Source organism: Dendrobates tinctorius, unplaced genomic scaffold (assembly GCF_039654945.1).
Source record: "Dendrobates tinctorius isolate UK_male_01 unplaced genomic scaffold, ASM3965494v1 ptg000173l, whole genome shotgun sequence".
Taxonomy (NCBI): Eukaryota; Metazoa; Chordata; class Amphibia; order Anura; family Dendrobatidae; genus Dendrobates; species Dendrobates tinctorius.
In genome coordinates, this window is record NW_027361840.1 from 10,499,986 (window position 1) to 10,523,101 (window position 23,116).

Consider the following 23,116-nt stretch of genomic DNA (forward strand, 5'->3'; position numbering starts at 1 on the left):
AGGTCCTCTCTAAGCTGATTACACTTTGCTTTCCTGAAATTCAGCGTTTTCGTGACCCCCTTCAAGGGTCCTTACTGAAGGACAAGTGGAATTGTATTATATTGTGGTCACTGTTCCCTCAGTGCCCATCGGCTCGGACTTCTGTTATTCTCTCTGGCCTGTGGCTTAACATTAAGTCCAGAAGGGCTGTCCCTCTAGTTGGGCCCTGCACAAGTGGTGACAGATAATTATCCTTGGTCACTGACAGAAATTAGATTCCTTTCTGAGATCCGCAGGTTTCAGGTTCCCGGTCTATGTCGGGGTAGTTGAAGTCCCCCATAATAATCACCTCATTGGGATTTGCTGCTTTGTCTATTTGTTTCAATAATACATTCTCAGTGGCTTCTGTTATATTTGGTGGCTTATAACAAACCCCTATGAGGATTTTATTACTTTTTCCTCATTCTATCTCCACCCATAGAGACTCCACCTCTTCATTTCCCTCTTGTATATCTTCTCAGTGTGTGGTTACTCTTTAGTGTCCTCCTTCCCCTCCAAACTACACACACTGATCAATGGTGGCACTCCAAATGTCCAGCACGCTTCCAAGTTAGCACCATGCATGGGCCTCTGTTCCCTCAATCCACTTTAGGGTCGAGCTCGCAGGAATGGCAAATGGTTAGTGTTCCTGCCCCGAAAGGGGTCACTCATAACCTCGAGAGAGGATGGGAACCTATACTGCAATGGCTGCGAATCACCCAAACATAAATGTGGTCACACTTAAAAATGAGCTTCTATGTTGTTTTGAGGTCAATGAATGTCTAGATTGCATCTCCAGATCAGGTATTGTGTATGTCACCGCTACATTAAATGGATGGGTTAGAAAATCTGAACAGGTACAAGCTGCTAGGAGTGTATAATATGCAAACCGAAGAATGCCACAGCCTCTGTACAAAATGTCTTACCACTATTTATGAATTGGCCAATTTGTGAACCAAGTACCTTCAAGTTGTGTGTCCCACCAGCCACGCCAAGGTAACCTTTCTCTGCCATGACCCTAGACCTTATTTATCAAAACCCTCTTCAGCAGGGCTAATAAAAGCTTATAAATGTAACAATCCATTTGTCTAGCTGCATGACAGCACTCTCTGCTCAGAGTATTCCCTGTCTTTTCTGGAGCAGTGTACTTACTCTTTGGTTGCTCTATGCACCAGTCATCCATACATACAATGGAGGTAGCTTTATGGATTCTGCTTTGCAGAATTTTACAACTGTGGACTGGAGAGCGGTCCCAAGAGCCCAGGATCCATGTTACCCTAATTCACCCCAACATTAAAAGTCAGAACAGTGTAGAAAACCAGGATTAAGTTATGGAATCACAGCTATGATGTCAGGGGTGTGATTAAAGCTACTGATAGATTCAAGCCAGCAGAATTCTGAATGGCGCTCTGAAGCTGACTGATGTGTAAGGGAATATTAACATGCCACAGATCCCAAATGGAGCAGCAAAAACAACCCCAGTCCTGCAACTATTCTGCCCCATGTAAATATCCCCACATGTTATGGAGCGCAGAACCACAACGCTTGCATCAGAAGAACAAAAGAAAAGTGTTGCAAAGTTTCCTGAAAATTTTAACTCAGCAGTGTAACTTTTTTTTTTTTTTTTTTTTTATTAAAAAACATGAAAAGATACTAAAAATGCATCCTTTATTGCATGAAAAGATTAAAATATCAGTTCCTCTATCGAGAAGAAGATGGTCACAGCAAGAATAAAACCCTCCTCGTCAATCCATTCTCATCCACTCTACACTCATCTCAGCAAATCGCTAAATGCCATCCCCCTTCTGTCATTCTTCATGCTGAACGTTTCCAGGAACAGCCCAGATGTCAGGATTCATAACAGGGTCCCATTGGGACATCGTCTGGTTTGCAAAACAAAAAAATTATCTAAACCTAAGGGGGGGTTTCATTGTAGAAAACTAGAAATGTTTTACCTTTTAAAAATAAAAGCTTTAAATAAAGAAAAAAAACTTCTGGCTTCTCCACCTCAAGCTAAACAACCTCCTCTAATCTGAACGATGCCTTTATACAATACAGTGATTTCTACTCGTGCTAGATTCGCATTTCCTTCCTCTACATCTTCTGGTCCAAGAACCTGCTTTATAATGAACAAAATGAAGCGAAATCTTTTGTAAACAGCCTAATGAAGTTGGTGAATGATGCAGGATACAAGTCTATTGAGGAAACTCTTGGAATGCAGCAGCAAAAATTTTAAAGTGAATCTCAACACAAAACGACTGCTCAAACGACGCACAGGAGTTCAGTACACGACTGAAGTGGCCGAGCAGTTAGCGCACCTTCCCACTTACTGGTTTTACATCTGTCTCCACTCTTATCTGGTTTCTGTAAGGGCAGAGATGGATACAACAGAAGTCGGCGAGGAGCACTGGACTACTTGGCCAAGACAAGGGGCGCTGTTTGAACAGTAATTTTATGCTGACTCTCTTTAAGGCCTGGGTTACGTAAAAAAAAAAAAAAACAATATATACACACATATGCTGGCTGCAACCCACCACCCCCTTTATAAATCCATCTGTACAAAATACCCCCGCAGCCTGAGACCCCGCTCCACACATGGACTGTCTGCTCTCTTCATGTCCAGAAACTTCTTGTAATTTCCTGACAAACTAGAAACCTAACAGAATGGGACAAGATTTTCTTCTAATAGAAAATATAAAAATAAATTGATGTATCCAATATGAATCCTTGCCTGTCCAGTGTGGACTACCACTCCAACCATTGCAGGAAGTATTTGGGGAAATAACTTTTTTGCAGCCAGTGCATTAAGTAGTTTGAGCTAGCATAGTTGCTGTGGTCAAGGATGGGATAAGGTTCAGCTTTTGGTAGAGCGCTCTGGTGCAGGTCGGATGGGGCGGACACTCTCTGCGGCCGGCCTGATAAGACGAGGCCGCCCTCTACGCTTTGGAGCAACTACAGGAATACTTTTTGCCAATTTCTCCACTGCCACAGGACTGTCAGCCTTGGGGGTAATGGCTACAGGAGAGGTATTGGTTACGAGGGGCCCATTAGTAGTGGACTCTTGCTTCTGCCGGGCCGCTGCTCTTTCCTGTCTAAGTTCACGCAGTTCATCTCGAATGTCTGTGAGCACACCGAGAAGTTGCTGCTGCAGCTCCCTGTCTTGGTTGCGTTGCTGCTGTTGTTGAATCCGTTCTTCCTCCCATATCCCCATCTCGCGATGGTATAACTGGTCCCACTGTTCCTCCAACTCAAGCAGTCGATTCATTTTAGATTTCCAAGGAGCTTTCCGATCGTCGGGGTCAAAGGTGCAATCTCCATTTGTGGGAAGTTCTCCTCCAGAAGAGGGGTCGCCATCCCCATCTTGCGAGGCTGAAGAGGGCAAGGAATCATCCTGTGCATTCTCGCTGGGCGGTGGGGATTGGGATTGTCTGTCCCACTCATCCTGATTCTCTTGCCAGTTGGCTCTGTCTTCCTCTTGTGCAGGTGAAGCCTTCCCTGCTTCTTGACTGTCTCCTGCCTCGTGCTCCACCTTTAGTTGCACAATTCCTCCATCTTCACTAACTGGAGCGGCTGGGCTACTGCCGTTACTGCTGCTGCTGTTGTTGCCACCACTGCTTCCAGCAGCATTGCCCTCAGTTTGCCCACATGGATAATCCACTGACCCCTCTGGGGAGGAAACAATGGAGTTCTGGGACTCGCAACGTGCTGGAACGGAGACGAGCTGGGTAGTCACAACCTCCTGTTTCACAGTAAGGGTCTCAGATGCAGCTGTGACGATGGTCTGCGGTGCCGGGATCATGTTCTGAGTGGTGACCAGGGTGCACACCTCTTTTAAGCCCGACCAGGTCTCAGGAAATGGATTGATTTGAACTTTTTGGGTAAGATTTTTATCACGTTCGACATTCTCTGCATCCTCCGGTACATGAACAAAGGAGAGCTGAGCAGGAGATGTGCTGATGAGAGGGGACAAGACCGAAACTTCTGGGATAGGCCTTGGACTTGCTGTGAATAAAAGAAAAAGAATGTAACTACAGAGATCAAAAGGAAAACTCGTGATTAATGCAATCATTCTACCCCGGCCACATAGAGGTCAGCCTCTAGCTGAGTATAATGGATTACATGACCCCTCAGATATTCCCCAAGAAGAAAGTACACCCTCTTACCAAGACTTGCCAGGTGCATCCAGGAAACTTTGCCAGTCCCCCTTTCACAAAGTTTAACACCTTTTAAAGTGCTTGCTTTTGAGAAGTTATATAATAGCACATATATGCAAACCGTGGTTACAGACTTATTTTCAAAGCCGTGCCAGACCCCTTCTCGTTCTATGCTTTGGTCATAATCTAGAAGGAGGCTGGCTAGATAATGTATTGAGCACAAGTCGACTGCTGAAAACCAGAAGTGGAGCTGCTGGGATTGAACTAGGGGCACAGAAGCTAGGACATTGGGGCAAGGGTTATAAAATGACAAAATATAATTAAGCACCCTTAAATATCACATAAAACATACAGAAACTAATTTCTGAGCCTAAAGTTTTTAACTTCTCTTCTGACAGAGAATGGGAATTGGGCCAGATTCACTATTGCGTCTTTTTTTTGTATAGCTGTGGTGTTTTTTTCACTTTTGCGCCTTAGACTTTAAAATATGAGCAAATTAAAGAAATGTTTTGTGCTAGATTCCCTGGGATTGTGTTTGTTCCTCATTGTCGGCAGAGTACGAGGTTTCTGGATGTTTACAGATAATTCATCAATTGCGACTTTACAAAGGGGCAACATGTTTGCACAAATGTTCTCCCGTCTTCCTGGAGTGATTTTGCATGTATGCAATTTGTGAAACGAGCAACTTTTTGTTTTAAAAAGTGGCAAAAAAAGTTAGACAAAAATAAAAGGCATATTTTGTGCAAAATGTATGAACTACAAGTACCATGTTGAATAAATGTGGTTCAAATAAGTCAACAAATACAAGACAAAAAAAAGAAAAAAGATGCAAACGATGAATTGGGCCCATTGTATTTATGATTACTCCCAAACAATACCAGTGTGCGCTCATTAAATCATCTGAGCCCAGCCGTTCTGTCACCAGGACACCTTCCGGGGTAATTTTTTCATACATTCATGCATTTCTGTCTATAAATCATGTTTCTAAGGTTTCAGTAAAAAGTGTTTGAGTCTGCTGTCTTCTCCATCCTTTATGTACCACTGTACATGGTGGACTGTAGAATGACCAGAGATTTAGGAGCGAGCTTGTTCTCTGGTTTGTAATGACGATATCTCTTCTCTGTCCTGTGTGTCATTGAACGTAGACTGCAGAATGAGTAAATATTCCCAGAAGGATCATTCGTCACTCGGTGTCACTGATCATACATGGTAAGGCTGAAGTTCTGACACGGGCGATGTGGTATGATTTATTGGTTATTCGCAGTAAAATCTGTTTCTCAGAGCCTTCATCGGGGGACACAGGAAGCCATGGGTGCATGCTGCTGCCACTAGAAGGCAGACACTGCACCCAAAAAAAATTAACTCCTCCCCAGCAGTTTACACCCCACCGATTGGCACCAATTTAATCAATGAGAAAGCAGTAGGAGAAGCAACATATAAGGCCGGGATCACACATGCGAGGAATACGGCCGAGTCTCGCATGCTAATACCCGGCACTGCCGCAGGCACTCGGATCGGAGCGTGTGGCCGCATAGCAATACATGGAGGCGCACACTCCGCTCCTGAGTGCCGGCAGCAGTGCCAGGTATTAACATGCGAGACACGGCCGTATTCCTCGCATGTGTGATCCCGGCCTAAAAGGAAAAATACACCACAAAATCCAAAACAAATAGAAAGAAAAACATCAATACAGTTGTCAAACACAGGAAGGTGTTGTGTCACCCAATGAAAGCTCCAAGAAACATATTTACGGTGAGTAACCAAAAAAATCCTGTTTCCTCTATCGCCTCACTGGGCGACACAGAATACCATGGGACATCCCAAAACAGTCCCCGGGGAGGGAAAAACCGTCCAAACTCCTTTCAGGTCAGAGAACTAGCTCCTGACGCTTGCAAGATTCTCCTACCTAGGCTGGAATCTGCCAATGCGTAGTTATGGACTCTGTAGAACGTGTGAACAGAAGACCATGTCGCCGCTTTGAAAGTTGTAAGGTGGATGCCTGATGGCGAACGGCTCAGGAGACACCTACCGCTCAGGTAGAGTGGGCCTTAATCCCAGGTGGAGGCGTTTGGTTCTTAACCCGGTAAGCCTCTAAGATAGCTGCCCGGATCCAGGGGGATTCATCTAATCCCACTTGAAGGAAGGTCAGAATAGAAGGAAGAGAGTAGACCATAGGCGAGGTCTGACTAGAATCACACCAACGGAAAAAAGTTTTCCAAGTCCGATGATAGACTCGAGATGATGTGGGCTTCCAAGCTTGAATCATTGAATCACACAGCCCAAGAACACAAATGCTCTTAGAACCGCGGTTTCAACAGCCACGCTGTCAAAACGAGCAACCGAGAATTCTCAAGGTAGATGGGACCCTGAGAAAGGAAATCTGATCAGTTTGGGAAGCTCCTACGTGTGTCTGTGAGTAGATTTGACGACCTCTGCATACCAAGCCCTCGTGGGCCAATCCGGCGCTATCAGGATGACCAGCACCCCTTCTACTTTGATTTTCTTCAACAGCTTGGGAAGAAGGGGAAGCAGGTAAGGCAGCACGAACCGTGACCAGGGTATCACCAGAGCATCGACACCCACCGCGAGAGGATCACCGGATCTGCAGGGACACCATGAGATCCACATCCAGAATGCCCCACTGGAGACAAATCTGATGGAAGAGGTCCTGATGTAGAGCCCATCCTCCCGCCGTGAGACCCTCGTGAATGAGAAAGTTGGCGGCCAAACTGTCTATGCTGGGGATGTGCACTACCGATATTGCTAGAACCTTGTTCTCTGCCCCAAGAAGAGGACAGCCACCAGTTTAGAGAAGCCTTGATTTGGGATGAAATCTGGATTGGACGATCCAGCGAGAGCAGACTTGTTTCATTTGGACAGGATGGTTTGTTGAAAGGGCCTGGTGCGAAGTTGAGCTAAGGGAATCGCCTCCCCAGCCACCAACCTGCCCAAAACCACCATGGCAGAGCGAAGGGATGAAGACAGAGTGGCCTGAAGAGAGCGAACATCTTGTTGGAGAGCCGTTTTCTTTCCCTCTGGGAGAAAGATACTCGCCTGAAGACTGTTGAACAGCATGCTTAGGAAAGTCAGACGCTGGGTAGGGACAAGACAAGATATTGGCCTGTTCGAGGAAATGGTTGCAAAGAACCCCAAAGTCAGGGAGGGGTCCCATGGGGGTCGGGATTCAAAAAAATTGTCTCGGCCATGAAATGAACTACGTATTGTATCCTGACGATACCAACTCTCTGACCCAGGTGTCCCTGAAGAACAGGAGACGACAGCCCACCCTGAAGGACTCCCTGGGCAGAATAGGAGCATGTGGAGGAGAATCAACTATGTTGGCTCCTAGAGGATTGTGCGAGCGCCAGAAAAGAGATGGCTTGTAGGGGGGCACACTTTTCTTTTCCTGCCATTGATGGGAGGAATCCCTCGTAAATGAGAAACGGACGAAATTTACGCTTGGAAGGAGGGCGGCGAGATTTAGCTTGAGGAAGAGGAGAGCTGTTTCCACCGGTGGCCTCCATTATGATCTGGTCCAGCTTGGATCCAAATAGTTGTCATCCCTAGGGTAGATTGGTCAGGTACTTCGTGGAGGACAAGTCTGCCAGCCATGTCTTAGCCATATGGTTCAACGGATGGTCACTATATTACTGGACGCTTGAGCTGCACAGGAGGCAGCCACTACATATTTTCCCACTTGAGAGATCTGGTCTGACAACCATGTCGTGGCAAAGGCAGGGCATAAGGAAGAACCTGCTGCTGACTTGGCAAATTGACTCCGAGTGTGTCTTAAGAGATGCCCTATCCGTAAGGGGAAGGAATGCGTTAGTGGACAGTCTGGAGACTGGGGAGTCTACTGTCGGGGAGACGGACCAAATATCCGTAAGGTCTGATGCAAATGGCTACAAAAAATACCGAGATGCTTCCCTCTCTGGAAGCATCTGGTTGGATTTTCCATTTCTTTTGAAAGGACCCCCTCAAATTCCTTATGGGAGGAAAAAACTCTAGGGAGTTTGTCTAGAAGAAAACTCCCTGACTGGAGGGCTCCGAAGGGGCATGCTTAACATTGAGAGTCTCATTAACCGCTACAATGAGACTCTTTACTATGTCTCATGTAGGAAACCTGATCAGGTTTCAGGTCCAACTCCGCTTCAGAACAGAGTCCAAATACAAAAACCCCAGGCGGATCTGGGGAAGACTGGGGAGAAGCTACCCCGTCCAAAAGGACCAGGGGAGGGGAAAAAGCGAGGAAATTACTGAAAAACGCCAAAAACTGAGGTAGATATGGGTCTACTGAAAGACCCACTAAGCTAAACAGATTAACTTGGTGCCAGTTGGTGGGGTATACATTGCTGGGAGAGAGCTAATTTTTTTTGTGCATAGTGTCAGCCTACTCGTGGCAGCAGCATGGTTTCCTGATCAGTGAGAATTCATTCTGTTATGTACGTGGGATGCAATGAGGATGAAGAATTGAGAGAAGCATTACAGACCAGGCTCACTGATGGATAACTCATTCTAAAGCTTGTGATATTAAGTAAACTACAGTGCCTTGAAAAGTATTCACACCCTATTCCACATTAAGCCCAAACTTAAAATGTATTTTATTGGGATTTTATGCGATACCAACACAAACTAGCAAGAATTTGTGATGGGTAAAGGAAATAAAGGATTTTCTAATCAGTTTAAAAACACAAATCTGAAAATTGTGAGATGAATCAGCCCCCCGATATCCGTAAAATAAGATTTTGAGTGACCAATCACCTCCAGAAGTCACATATTTAGTACACTGCGTTCACCTGTATGTAAAGTCTTCTCAGTATAACTACAGTTGTTCTGTGAAGGCCTCAGAGGTTTGTGTGATAACATTAGGGATCAAACAGCATCATCAAAACCAAGAAGCCCACCAGACATGTCAGGGATAAAGTTGTGGAGAAGAGGAAAGCAGTAAGGTTATAACAAATAGCCCAAGCTGTGAAAATCTCACGGAGCACTGCTCAAACCATCATCCAAAAATTAAAAAGTATGGCGTTCTGCAAACCAGCCGAGACATGGCCGCCCACCTAAGCTGACATCAAGCAAGGAGAGCACTAATGAGAGCAGACAAGAGGCCCATGGTCACTCTGGAGAAGCTGCAGAGATCCACAGCTCAGGGGGGAGAATCTGTCCACAGGACGACTATTAGTTGTAAACTACACAAATCTGGCTTTATGGAAGTTGGCAAGAAAGACAGTTTTGAAAGCTACAAGAAGTCCTGTTTGCAGTTTGTAAAAAGACATGTAAGGGATATACAGGGTGGGCCATTTATATAGATAGTATAATATATATAATATAGATAATAGATATTTCCAGAATCCGCCCCTTCCTCAACCCTCAATCTACTAAAATGCTTGCGCATGCCCTCATCATCTTCCACCTCAACTATTGCAACATCCTTTTCTGTGGCCTCCCTGCTAACACCCTCGCACCTCTCCAGTCCATCTGCAACTCTGCCGCCCGACTAATTCATCTCTCTCCTCGTTACTCCTCAGCTTCTCACCTCTGCAAATCTCTTCACTGGCTCCCATTCCCTCAGCGTATCCAATTCAAATTACTAATACTGACCTACAAGGCCATCTACAACCTGTCTCCTACATACATCTCTGAACTAATCTCCCGATACCTTCCCTCACGTAATCTCTGGTCCTCCCAAGACCGCCTTCTCTCCTCCACACTTATTCGCTCCTCACCCAACCGCCTCCAAGACGTCTCCCGAATATGCCCCATCCTCTGGAATTCTTTGCCCCAACACATCTGACTATCAACCACACTCGGATCCTTCAGACAGAACCTGAAAACCCATCTCTTCAGGAAAGCCTGCAGTGATCCCCGCTGCCTCCTCACCACTACTGGAGCTACCGCCTCACCATCACTGGAGCTGCTGCAACCCCCCAATCTACTGTCTCCTTCCCCACCATACTGTAGCATGTAAGCCCAAAATGGCAGGATCCGCTCTCAGTCTGTGATTGTTAGTTTGTTTACTGTAAGTGATATCTGTAATTTGTATATAACCCCTTCTCATGTACAGCACCATGGCATCAATGGTGCTATATAAATAAATAATAATAGTAGACCTGGGTGGGCCATTTATAAAGTTGGATCCAAAATGGCCGCCATGGTCACCACCCATCTTGAAAAGTTTTCCCCCTCCCATATACTAATGTGCCACAAACAGGAAGTTGATATCACCAACCATTCCCATTTTATTTAGGTATATCCATATACATGGCCCACCCAGATGTATCCATAAAAATGTCCCACCCTGTAGAGAGCATGTGGCAGAAGGTGCTCTGGTAAGATGAGACCAAAGGAGAACTTTTGGGGCTAAATGCAAAGTGCTAAGTGTGATGGAAAATTAACACTGCACATCATGCTAAAAACACCATCCCCACCATCATAAGTGGTGGCATCATGCTGGGGTGAAGCTTTTCTTCAGCAGGGGGCAGGGAAGCTGGTCAGAGATGATAGGAAAGTGGATAGAGCTAAATACAGGGTAATCCTGGAGGAAAACCTGTTAGAGGCTGCAAAACACTTGAAACTGGTGAGTAGGTTCACCTTCCAGCAGGGCAACGACCCTAAACATCCTGCCAGAGCTACAAATGGAGGGTTAAGATCATCAAAGCATATTCATGTGTATGGATGGTGCAGTCACTTTCCAGATGAAACCCCATTGAGAATCTGTGACAACATGAAAATTGCTGATCAAACATCTTCAACCAATCTCACTGAGCGAGAGTGCAAAGACGACAAGTCAAAATGTCACCTCTAGATGTGCAAAGCTGGTAGAGACAGACCCCAAATGACAGCAGCAGTAATTGCAGAGAAAGGGGGTACTACAAAGTACTGACTCAGGGGCTTTATACAAAAGCACCTCACAACTTTCACATATATATATATATATATATATATATATATATATATATATATATATATATATATATATAATTTGAAAACCAAGAATCATTTGTGTCAAGGATAACAGCCGGGCGGGGTGTGGGTCACGCGTTTATACAGGCCGATTGGACAGCCGTTACAGGTGGCGTATGGCTTCAGGGATCCGGTTTCCAGAGCTAGAGGAACAGAGCTATTCAATTTTATATATTTAACTCAGAAAGGTAGGCATTGTTTATACAAATATACAATAATGATACGAAAAGGGAATAAAACTATACGATATACAGTTAGGTCCATATATATTTGGACAGAGACAACATTTTTCTAATTTTGGTTCTAGACATTACCACAGTGAATTGTAAACAAAACAATTCAGGTGCAGTTGAAGTTCAGACTTTCAGCTTTCATTTGAGGGTATCCACATTAACATTGGATGAAGGGTTTAGGAGTTTCAGCTCCTTAACATGTGCCACCCTGTTTTTAAAGGGACCAAAAGTAATTGGACAATTGACTCCAAGGCTATTTCATGGACAGGTGTGGGCAATCCCTTCGTTCTGTCATTCTCAGTTAAGCAGATAAAAGGCCTGGAGTTGATTTGAGGTGTGGTGCTTGCATTTGGAAGGTTTTGCTGTGAAGGAAACATGTGGCCAAAGGAGCTCTCCATGCAGGTGAAACAAGCCATCCTTAAGCTGCAAAAACAGAAAAAACCCATCTGAGAAATTGCTACAACATTAGGAGCGGCAAAATCTACAGTTTGGTGCATCCTGAGAAAGCAAGAAAGCACTGGTGAACTCATCAATGCAAAAAGACCTGGGCGCCCACGGAAGACAACAGTGGTGGATGAGCGCAGAATAGTCTCCATGGTGAAGAGAAACCCCTTCACAACAGCCAACCAAGTGACCAACACTCTCCAGGAGGCAGGCGTATCAATATCCAAATCTACCAGAGAAGACTGCATGAAAGTAAATACAGAGGGGTCACTGCACGGTGCAAGCCACTCATAAGCATCAAGAATCAAAAGGCTAGACTGGACTTTGCTAAAAAATATCTAAAAAATCCAGCACAGTTCTGGAAGAACATTCTTTGGACAGATGAAACCAAGATCAACCTCTACCAGAATGATGGAAAGAGAAAAGTATGGCGAAGGCGTGGTACAGCTCATGATCCAAACCACATCATCTGTAAGACACGGCGGAGGCAGTGTGATGGCTTGGGCATGCATGGCAGCCAGTGGCACTGGGTCACTAGTGTTTATTGATGATGTGACACAGGACAGAAGCAGCCGGATGAATTCTGAGGTATTCAGAGCCATACTGTGCGCTCAGATCCAGCCAAATGCAGCCAAACTGATTGGTCGTCGTTTCATACTACAGATGAACAATGGCCCAAAACATAAAGCCAAAGCAACCCAGGAGTTTATTAAAGCAAAGAAGTGGAATATTCTTGAATGGCCAAGTCACCTGATCTCAACCCAATTGAGCATGCATTTCACTTGTTAAAGACTAAACTTCAGACAGAAAGGCCCACAAACAAACAGCAACTGAAAACCACCGCAGTGAAGGCCTGGCAGAGCATCAAAAAGGAGGAAACACAGCGTCTGGTGATGTCCATGAGTACAAGACTTCAGGCAGTCATTGCCAACAAAGGGTTTTCAACCAAGTACTAGAAATGAACATTTTATTTACAATGATTTCATCTGTCCAATTACTTTTGGTCCCTTTAAAAACAGGGAGGCGCATGTTAAGGAGCAGAAAATCCTAAACCCTTCATCCAATTGTTTTGTTTAAAATTCATTGTGGTAATGTCTAGAACCAAAATTAGAAAAATGTTGTGTCTGCCCAAATATATATGGACCTAACTGTACAATTACCTAAAATAAAAAGTAAAGAAAATAAATAACTAAACCTGATATCACGAAAACTGCTCAGAGCTTAGAGGAGGAAATCACTCAAGATTGGCAAAATGGACAACCCTCACAGCAAACTAGGACTTCCAGAATGAACAATGACCTAAACCCAAATTCTGCTTTTTATTAACTCAAGGATACATCCTCATACCGCCCCTTGATGAACTCTTGTGGGTGCGGATTGTGGGATGTGGTAGGTCTGTTTGTATTCTATGAGATCCCCAACTTACAGGATATCTTCACCCCTGGAGGTCCCAGGTGTTAGATATTGACGTCATATTTCTTATTGCAATTTTACCTATACGTAGAGATCAAACATGGCCATTATCTATTGGATCGTTATTAATTTGGAGGGGTTAGAATGGCCTTACAGTGATGTGAGTGAAAGTGATTTGTTTGTCCCCTGGCTACGCTGCCAAAAATATATCTCCCATAAATATCAGATCAATGCAAACCTCAATAGTCATTACTGGACACCGGAGATAGTGTCCAACGAAACATGCTTTGATGAGAGGAAGTTTATGCCTGGGAAGGCGCTTCTCTTCTGCGTAAATTAATCTCAAAGCTTGCCGTCTTTCTCAAAGCATTTCACGGCTGTAATTAACAGGTCCCTGCAGGAGGCCTCTGCTTCAAAGGAGGTTGAAGTGTTATCTCTCTCCCTATTTCCCCTCTTCCATTTTGTTTCTCTCTCCCTAGATATAATTGGCTACACATGTTCAATACTTCAAAAGAGATTGGAGTGTCCGCTCTTCTGGAGAAGTCTTATGGATTTTAATTTTTCTCTATGACAATTTGCTTTACACTTCATTAATACTTGCTACTTTGTGTTGGTATCACGAAATCCAAATAAGATACATTTAAGTTTCTGGGTGTAATGTGAAAAAAATGTGGAAAAGCTCTCAGGGTATGAATGTTTTTTCAAGGCACTGTATAGAGGATGGAGAAGAAATTATTAATAGAGATTAACAGCATGACTTCTCCAAAAAATAGTTACCCAAGTATGTGAATATTCTCATTAAATAGCAGAAAGCAGAAGACTTGAATAGTGACCGCTCAAAAACAGCGTATATTGGAAAGTTTTTGGACGTTTTCATGTTGTCCACTAATAGCTCAGAAAATAGAAGAAACCCATCAGTAAGTGGAGTGGCGCAAACACTAATCCAAGGTCAGATGAAATCACCGACTGACGTCTGAAAAGTTGTGTCAGCCAAGACCAGGAAGGAAGAAGGGGTGCAGGAAGAAAAGGGTGCAGGAAGAAAAGGGTGCAGGAAGAAAAGGGTGCAGGTACTCACCGGTGGAGCCCACCATGTCACTGCCCATTTCTCCTCTACATGTGAAGAATATGGATTGTCGGGGAACACCTGGAAGGGAAGGACACAGACATCATCAGTAATGGGAGCGAACATGTGACAAAACCGAAAGCCTTAAAGGGACAATAAACCTTCAACCCATCTTCTATGCAGGTATATAAAGTCAATGGCGCCCTGATATCAAACAGTTCAGGCTGGGGAGAATCCTCCTGTACAGAGATGGATAGAGTCTACTGCTCTCTGTTATCAGCCACTTCAAGCTGCGCCAAGAGGCTGGCTGTAGTGTTGGTTAATGGGATGAGTTTGACTGACATCAACCCCTCTTATAATGCTCCAGTGCTGGTATAACCTGCATAGATGCATTGCGGGAGATGTAAGGAGCCTGATGTTAACACTACAACTCCCAACCCAGTCGACTATTACTCCCAATGGATGTCATACCCCAGCAGTCTTATAACAGGGGGCTGCAGTCCACTGATCAGTCCCAGTATTTATAAGGCCACTTACCAGGCTCCATGTACATGCCCTCCTGCTCCCCGTCCAGCGTGCAGTGGTGGCCGATAGTGGATGCCACCAGGTCCTCCATTGCGGTGAGCTTAGTGTCAATTATTGGGGCTACCCCAGGAACAGGGGGCACTTTGGTGCCAGTTTTCCTTTGGGTGATCTTCCTCTTCACCTCTAGGCGGAGGTCTCGCCATTTGTGTTTCAGGTCGTCAATGCTCCGGGGCGTGTACCCCAACTCATTAACATTTTTTTGTATCTGGGACCACAGTTGGCTCCGGCGCTGGTTCCGGCGGGTGGACTCTGTACGCAGCGCCTCGGAGCCGTACAAAGCACTGAAATGCGTCACCACGTCCCGCACCAAAGTCTCCGTCTCTTCATTGGAAAAGTTGGCTTTTCTTTTCCTGCCGTAGTTCAGCGGCACGAGGGGCTGCAAGAGAAGATTTTCCCTGAGCTGCAGGGCGGTGGTGGTGGTCATGGGAGTGGGTGGTATGGTTATAATGGACGACAGTGGAAACTCTGGGGTCTCGGCAGGTGTGGGGGGCGACGTGTCCATCGGTTCTAGTTTTGGTACCAATTTAGGTTCCACGTTTGGAGAACTTTCTGGGGCGTCGGTGCTCGGGACGGCAGATGGAGCTGGGTCCGAGGAAGAAGAAGCGTCAGATTCCGCCATGATAGAGGCCTCTTGCCGTACGACTGCTCTGGTGCCGATTCTCCGAACAGGAAGGCTTCCGCCAGACATAAGGGCGGCTGGACGCAAACTCTCAGTATATGAATCTGCAACGGGGAAAAACATGAGATAAATAAGAACATCACATAAATATCCCCCCCGCCGATAATACAATGCACCGCTCCAACCAATGCGACATAAGAGCTGCGAGTGGGAGCTACCATTCTGACAGCAGAAAGAGGGGAGGATAACTATATAAGGAGGGACAGAATATCAATCGGACAGACATGGGGGCACAATGCATGTGTAATAGGGGTGGGCTGGACTCACAGAGAGAACATGGAAACACAAGCTGCTGATTAACCTCTTCATGTGCACCAGGAAGAAAGTTACAATGTGTCACATGAGAAGATGCATCTGATATCAGCAATATCTGGAAAATGGAAAAAAAAAAAATCCAAATAGGAGAAATGGTCAAAAACTGCGACTACACCAGGATGATCTCAGGAGCTACGTTTTTATGGCGTTCATTGTGCAGTAAGGCTGTGTGCACACGCTGCGGAAAAGGTGCGGATTTTGTACAATCCGCAGGTGAAACCGCAGGTCAAAATACCTGCGGTTTTACCTGCGGATTGCTCTGTGGTTTTGCCCTGCGGTTTTTCATCTCCTCAATGGAGGAGATGGCAAACCGCAGGAGAATCCGCAGAAAGAATTGACATGTCAATTCTTTCTGCGGATTGAAAACCGCAGATAATCCGCGCGGAAAATTCCGCACCGTCTGCACTGCGGTTTTTGATTCCCATAGGGAATCATTGTACTGTACACCGCAGCAGAAACTGCTGCGGGTCCGCAGCGGCCAAAACCGCTGCGGAACCGCAGCAAAATCCGCAGCGTGTGCACACAGCCTAAAAATCTCCTGGTCAGATTCTCCATGTCGGCGCGATAATGGCGATGATCTGAAAATCACGAAGCTCGAAAGAAACGAGAAAGAAGCAGAACTTTCCCGACAATCATGGAAGGGAGGAGATGCGACAATGTCCCAGCCGCACACAAAGGAGCCAAAGCTCGGGACCACGAGAACAGGAGGGCTACATGCAAGGAAAGGCGGCGGCCGGCCCAGCCACGCACCCCAACATTGTAATAACTGCCTATGGGGAGGGCAGGTCGCCCAAACGTTACCCCCCAAACACAGAGCATCCCATTATCCCCCCATATATGCAGAGCCCCAATCCCAGGATCCCCGCCACATGCAGAGCCCCCCACCTCAATACGTAGAGACCCCAACCCAGGATTACCCCCATATACAGAGCCCGCACCCCAGTCACCCCCATATTGTGCCCCCATATACAGAGCCCGCACCCCAGTCACCCCCATATTTTGCCCCCATATACAGAGCCCGCACCCCAGTCACCTCCATATTGTGCCCCCATATACAGTGCCCGCACCCCAGTCACCTCCATATTGTGCCCCCATATACAGAGCCCGCACCCCAGTCCCCCCCATATTGTGCCCCCATATACAGAGCCCACACCCCAGTCACCTCCATATTGTGCCCCCATATACAGAGCCCGCACCCGTCACCCCCATATTGTGCCCCCATATTCAGAGCCCACACCCCAGTCACCCCCATATTCAGAGCCCGCACCCCAGTCCCCCCCCATATTGTGCCCCCATATACAGAGCCCACACCCCAGTCACCTCCATATTGTGCCCCCATATACAGAGCCCGCACCCGTCACCCCCATATTGTGCCCCCATATTCAGAGCCCACACCCCAGTCACCCCCATATTCAGAGCCCGCACCCCAGTCCCCCCCCATATTGTGCCCCCATATACAGAGCCCACACTCTAGTCATCCCCATATTATCCCCAGCATCCTCCCTATACAGAGCCAGAAACACAGTACCCCCCATATTCAGAGCTTGCACCCCACTATTTGCCCACGTACAGACCCCTGTATTCTCCCATATAGTCAGTCCACAACACGGTATTCCCCCATATTGAGTCGGCACCCCAGTATCCCCCCCATATACAGAGCCCAGTATTCCACCATATCCCCCCATATACAGAGCCCGCACCCCAGTCACCTTCCCATATACAGGGCCTGCACCCACGTCACCCCCATATTATCCTCCCATATACAGGGCCTGCACCCCAGTCACCCCCATATTATCCCCCATATACAGGGCCCGCACCCCAGTCACCCCCCCTTATTATCCCCCCATATACAGAGCCCGCACCCCAGTCACCCCCCCATAAAGAGCCCGCACCCCAGTCACCCCCCCATATACAGAGCCCAGTCTCCCTATATTACCCCCATATACAGAGCCTAGTCCCCCTGTATCCCCCCCGTACACAGGCCGCACAGCCCGGGGGGGTCTCCCCATATTGTCCCCCCACATACATGGCCCGCACCCCAGTCACCACCATATTGTCCCACCATATACAGAGCCCGCACCCCAGTCACCCCCATATTGTGCCCCATATGCAGAGCCCGCACTCCAGTCACCCCATATACAGAGCCCACACCCCAGTCACCCCCATATACAGAGCCCGCACCCCAGTCACCCCCATATTGTCCCATTTACAGAGCCTGCACCCCAGTCACCCCCATATACAGAGCCCGCACCCCAGTCACCCCCATATACAAAGTCCGCACCCCAGTCACCCCCATATACAGAGCCCGCACCCCAGTCACCCCCATATTGTGCCCCCCATACAGAGCCCGCACCCCAGTCACCCCACATACAAAGCCCGCACCCCAGTCACCCCGTATTGTGCCCCCATATAGAGCCCGCACCCCAGTCACCCCCATATTGTGCCCCCATATACAGAGCCCGCACCCCAGTCACCCCCATATTGTGCCCCCATATACAGAGCTCGCACCCCAGTCACCCCCGTATTGTGCCCCCATATACAGAGCCCGCACCCCAGTCACCTCCATATACAGAGCCCGCACCCCAGTCACCCCCATATTGTGCCCCCATATACAGAGCCCCCACCCCAGTCGCCCCCATATACAGAGCCCGCACCCCAGTCACCCCCATATTGTGCCCCCATATACAGAGCCCGCACCCCAGTCACCCCCATATTGTCCCCCCATATAAACAGCCCGCACCCCAGTCGCCCCCATATACAGAGCCCACACCCCAGTCACCCCCATATTGTCCCCCTATATACAGAGCCCGCACCCCAGTCACCCCCATATACAGAGCCCGCACCCCAGTCACCCCCATATTATGCCCCCATATACAGAGCCCGCACCCCAGTCGCCCCCATATACAGAGCCCGCACCCGTCGCCCCCATATACAGAGCCCGCACCCCAGTCCCCCCCATATTGTGCCCCCATATACAGAGCCCGCACCCCAGTCCCCCCCATATTGTGCCCCCATATACAGAGCCCGCACCCCAGTCCCCCCCATATTGTGCCCCCATATACAGAGCCCGCACCCCAGTCGCCCCAATATTGTCCCCCCATATACAGAGCCCGTACCCCAGTCGCCCCAATATTGTCCCCCATATACAAAGCCCGCACCCCAGTCACCCCCATATACAGAGCCCGCACCCCAGTCACCCCCATATTGTCCCCCTATATACAGAGCCCGCACCCCATCACCCCGTAACCCCCCAGTACACAGGCCGCACAGTCCCGGGGGTCTCGCACGCACAGTCCCGGGGGTCTCGCACGCACAGTCCCGGGGGTCTCGCACGCACAGTCCCGGGGGTCTCGCACGCACAGTCCCGGGGGTCTCGCACGCACAGTCCCGGGGGTCTCGCACGCACAGTCCCGGGGGTCTCGCACGCACAGTCCCGGGGGTCTCGCACGCACAGTCCCGGGGGTCTCGCACGCACAGTCCCGGGGGTCTCGCACGCACAGTCCCGGGGGTCTCCCTCGCACAGTCCCGGGGGTCTCCCTCGCACAGTCCCGGGGGTCTCCCTCGCACAGTCCCGGGGGTCTCCCTCGCACAGTCCCGGGGGTCTCCCTCGCACAGTCCCGGGGGTCTCCCTCGCACAGTCCCGGGGGTCTCCCTCGCACAGTCCCGGGGGTCTCCCTCGCACAGTCCCGGGGGTCTCCCTCGCACAGTCCCGGGGGTCTCCCTCTCTCAGTCCGGGGGTCTCCGGGGGTCTCCCTCGCACAGTCCCGGGGGTCTCCCTCGCACAGTCCCGGGGGTCTCCGGGGGTCTCGCACGCACAGTCCCGGGGGTCTCCCTCGCACAGTCCCGGGGGTCTCGCACGCACAGTCCCGGGGGTCTCGCTCTCTCAGTCCGGGGGTCTCCGGGGGTCTCGCACGCACAGTCCCGGGGGTCTCGCTCTCTCAGTCCGGGGGTCTCCGGGGGTCTCGCACGCACAGTCCCGGGGGTCTCCCTCGCACGCACAGTCCCGGGGGTCTCCCTCGCTCGCTCATTCCGGGGGTCTCCGGGCGGCCCCTCCCCCCGGCGGCGTGCTGCTGCTCTCCTCCCGCGTTTCCCGGCACTGCCCTCCCGCTGTCCGGCTCGTGGCTCCATTGTTCACTCACCGCTCTGTCCTCCGGGCGGCTTCGGCCCGTGCTGTGTGCGCGGCTCTCGGCCGCGTGTGCTGAGCAGCGCGGGGTTCAGCGGCGTCCGGGTCACAGCGGCCCGCGGAGCTCCAGCCCGTCCATGCAGCGTGCGGATAATGGCTCCCGACCCAGAGGAACTGGCTGCATCATTTCCTCCCCCTCCCCCACGGCAGCGCCACCTACCGGAGCTTACAGACAAAGCATCGCGGTACTATTGGTGGCGACACCTGGTGGTGAGCCGAGATAATGATGCTTTGTTGCTGTGAATACGTCGACATCTAGTGGTAAATCCAGGTAACGCGCTGTAAATAGTCTATGACGATATCTATTGGCCAGAACGAGGTAGCATGCTGATATTTGGACTATAGAGACATTCAGGCTGTGTGCCCACGTAGCGATTTTTAAGCGTTTTTGCCTCGATTTTCGGCGCGAAAATGCTGCGAAAACGTTTAAAAATCGTGTACAGAACGCCCCCCATGCATTCCTATGGCATTCCGCACATGCTGTGCTAATGCTGCGCTTTTTTCCGCGGCGGAATCGCATCGCGGAAAAAATTGCAGCATGATCATTCATTTCTGGGAAGGAGTCCGGTTTTTAGTGAGCGTTTTAAAACGCTACGTGGGCACATAGCCTTACTGGTGAGAATGAGGTATGACTGCACCTAATGAGAACGAGGTAGCGAAGTAACATGAATGATGTTAGTAGCAATACTGAGACATCTAGTGGTGACACGAGGTAATGCGCTATTAGTGGAATTATGGCGACATCTAGTGGTAAGAACGAGGTAATGCGCAGTAGGAAAACTACAGGAGAATTGCTGTAGCTATGCAACAAGTAAAAAAAAAAAGTTACATGCTTACATCACCTTTATTCAATTCATAGTATCATTTGTATGTTTTATTTTTTTAAGCATAGGTTCACATTGCGTTTTTCCCATAAATCAGTGACAATCAGGGTTTCCGAGGGCCTGACAAATAGGATTCGCGTGGAACCTCTGACAGGGCCATGGACTTTAATGAGGCAGACTGAGTCCCTGTCTGCAGTTTGGCCTATGTTTTGGCAGCATCAGCCTCTTGAGAAACTCGGAGGTTTGTTTGCAGTGTGAGCTGGGACATTGTTCTATGGACGGTTCTTCTTTTTGCCTCATTGAGAAAAGTTGTCGATCAGAAACTCTATATACTTTGCCAAAGTCATTTTGATACCATCAGGGACCCTAAAGGGGCTTCCAGCTCCCTCCCCATGATTCTGGCCCAAAACATGACTCCGCCACCTCCTTGCTGACGTCAGAGCCTTGTTGGAATATGGTGGCCGTCCACCAGCCATCCACTACTCCTCCATCTGGACCATCCAGGGTTTCATGGCATCAGTAACCAGCACTGGTTTACAGTGAGTCTTCATGTACGTCGGGGCCACTGCAGCCGTCTCTGCTTATGAGCGCTGTTCAGCGATGGCCGATAGTAGGTTCATGCACAACTGCAGCCTCTGGAGGATCTGACACCTTGAAGTTCTCGGACTCCAGAGCAGGGCCAGTGTCAGCACCCAGGCAAGTGCAGGGGCCCCGAGCAGTTGGGGGGCCCACTCGCTGTTGGGGACACTAGCGCTCTGGGGGACTGGTCCCAGCGCCCGCAAAATGGCCCTCGGTTGCTCAGGGCCCCGGCACTTGTGATACTTACCTCTCCCTGTTCCCGCGCTGCGGCGTCTTCCACTTCTCCTGACTGTGACATCAGGTATGTGCACCCTCTGCCTTAACAGTCACAGCACAGAGAGCCGGAAGACGGCGACGCCGAAGAGTCCGGAGCAGAGCAGCGACCGCGAGGAGAGGCGAGGATTTCATTATTTATTTCTATGTTTAATACATAGAATCTGCCGTATCATTTGGGGCCCATTATATATGGAGCTTCATACGGGGCCCATTATATATGGAGCCTCATACGGGGCCCATTATATATGAAGCATCATACGGGGTCCATTATATATGGAGGATTATATGGGGTCCATTATATATAGAGCATCATATGGGGACAATTGTATATGGAGTAATATATGGGGCCCATTATATATGGAGCATCATATGGGGCCCATTATATATGGAGCAATATATGGAGTCCATTATTCTGTATGGAGAACTATGTGCTGCCCATAATACTGTATGGAGGGCTATACTGTCCAGTTTCTGAGCTATTGTAGAATTTACAAACTATTTCACTCATGTAATGTAAGAAGTGAGTGAAATCTTTGACATTGTACTGTACCTATATTTCTCTGCCGTATCTGTGGATCATGAGTTGTGGTATGTATTAAAGGGGCCACTGATACTCTCACTCGGGGCCCATGAAAACCTGGAACTGGCCCTGCTCCAGAGGCTCCAGCAGATTCATATACCTTTTTGCTTTTTGCATTGGTATTTTAGCAGCTGCTCTCTTAATGCAATGAATCTGTCTGGCAGGAACCTTCCTCATTATGCCTTCATCTGCACATACCATCTGTATCAGCCACAATCTCTTCACAGTACGATGATTGCGCTTAGATTTTTGTGAAATATCTAATGTTTTCATACTTGGTCCGAGGCATCACACTATGTGACCCTTTTCGGCAGCAGAGATCCTCTTTCTTTCCCATATTGCTGGAAACCTGCGGCTGCTTAATAATGTGGAACGATTTTTGTTAGTAGTTTTCCTGTAATTGGGCACCTGGTAACTAATTATCACAGGGTAAATCCAAAATATATGGCCTAGAAGAATGGCACTACCCAACAAACATATCATCCAAAAAGGTCTAAGGAAGCATATAGCCATAAAATTGCATAGCTTTATTAAAGTCAATACCAAAAGACATAGACAATGGTTAAAATGAGATACATATCCAATGTAATACTGCAAAGTACATATGTTAATCAATCATAAATTACAGACAATAATATGCTAAGTGCTGCAGTGTAATCAAAGGGACATCACCATGGATCAGAATGGTAACATATTTAGTGCTGCAGTATGATCCAAAAACCATTACCACAAATCATGCACAATAGTGTGTAAAAATGATCATATAAAGCACCAAAAGGAAATCTGTGCCATAGTACCACTATTCCT

At 48.2% G+C, this 23,116-nt stretch overlaps 1 protein-coding gene across 1 annotated transcript; it reads right to left on the minus strand.

The window, feature by feature from the left end:
- Positions 1–1,669: 1,669 nt before the first annotated feature.
- Positions 1,670–20,252, minus strand: LOC141054063 (uncharacterized). Its single transcript, XM_073551240.1, has 4 exons — positions 20,007–20,252; positions 14,826–15,596; positions 14,301–14,369; positions 1,670–4,020 (listed from the first exon to the last, which is right to left on the minus strand). Exons 2-4 carry the CDS (start codon positions 15,559–15,561, stop codon positions 2,873–2,875), a joined length of 1,953 nt encoding a protein of 650 aa, XP_073407341.1. The 5' UTR covers positions 15,562–15,596; positions 20,007–20,252; the 3' UTR covers positions 1,670–2,872.
- Between the last annotated feature and the right edge of the window lie 2,864 nt (positions 20,253–23,116).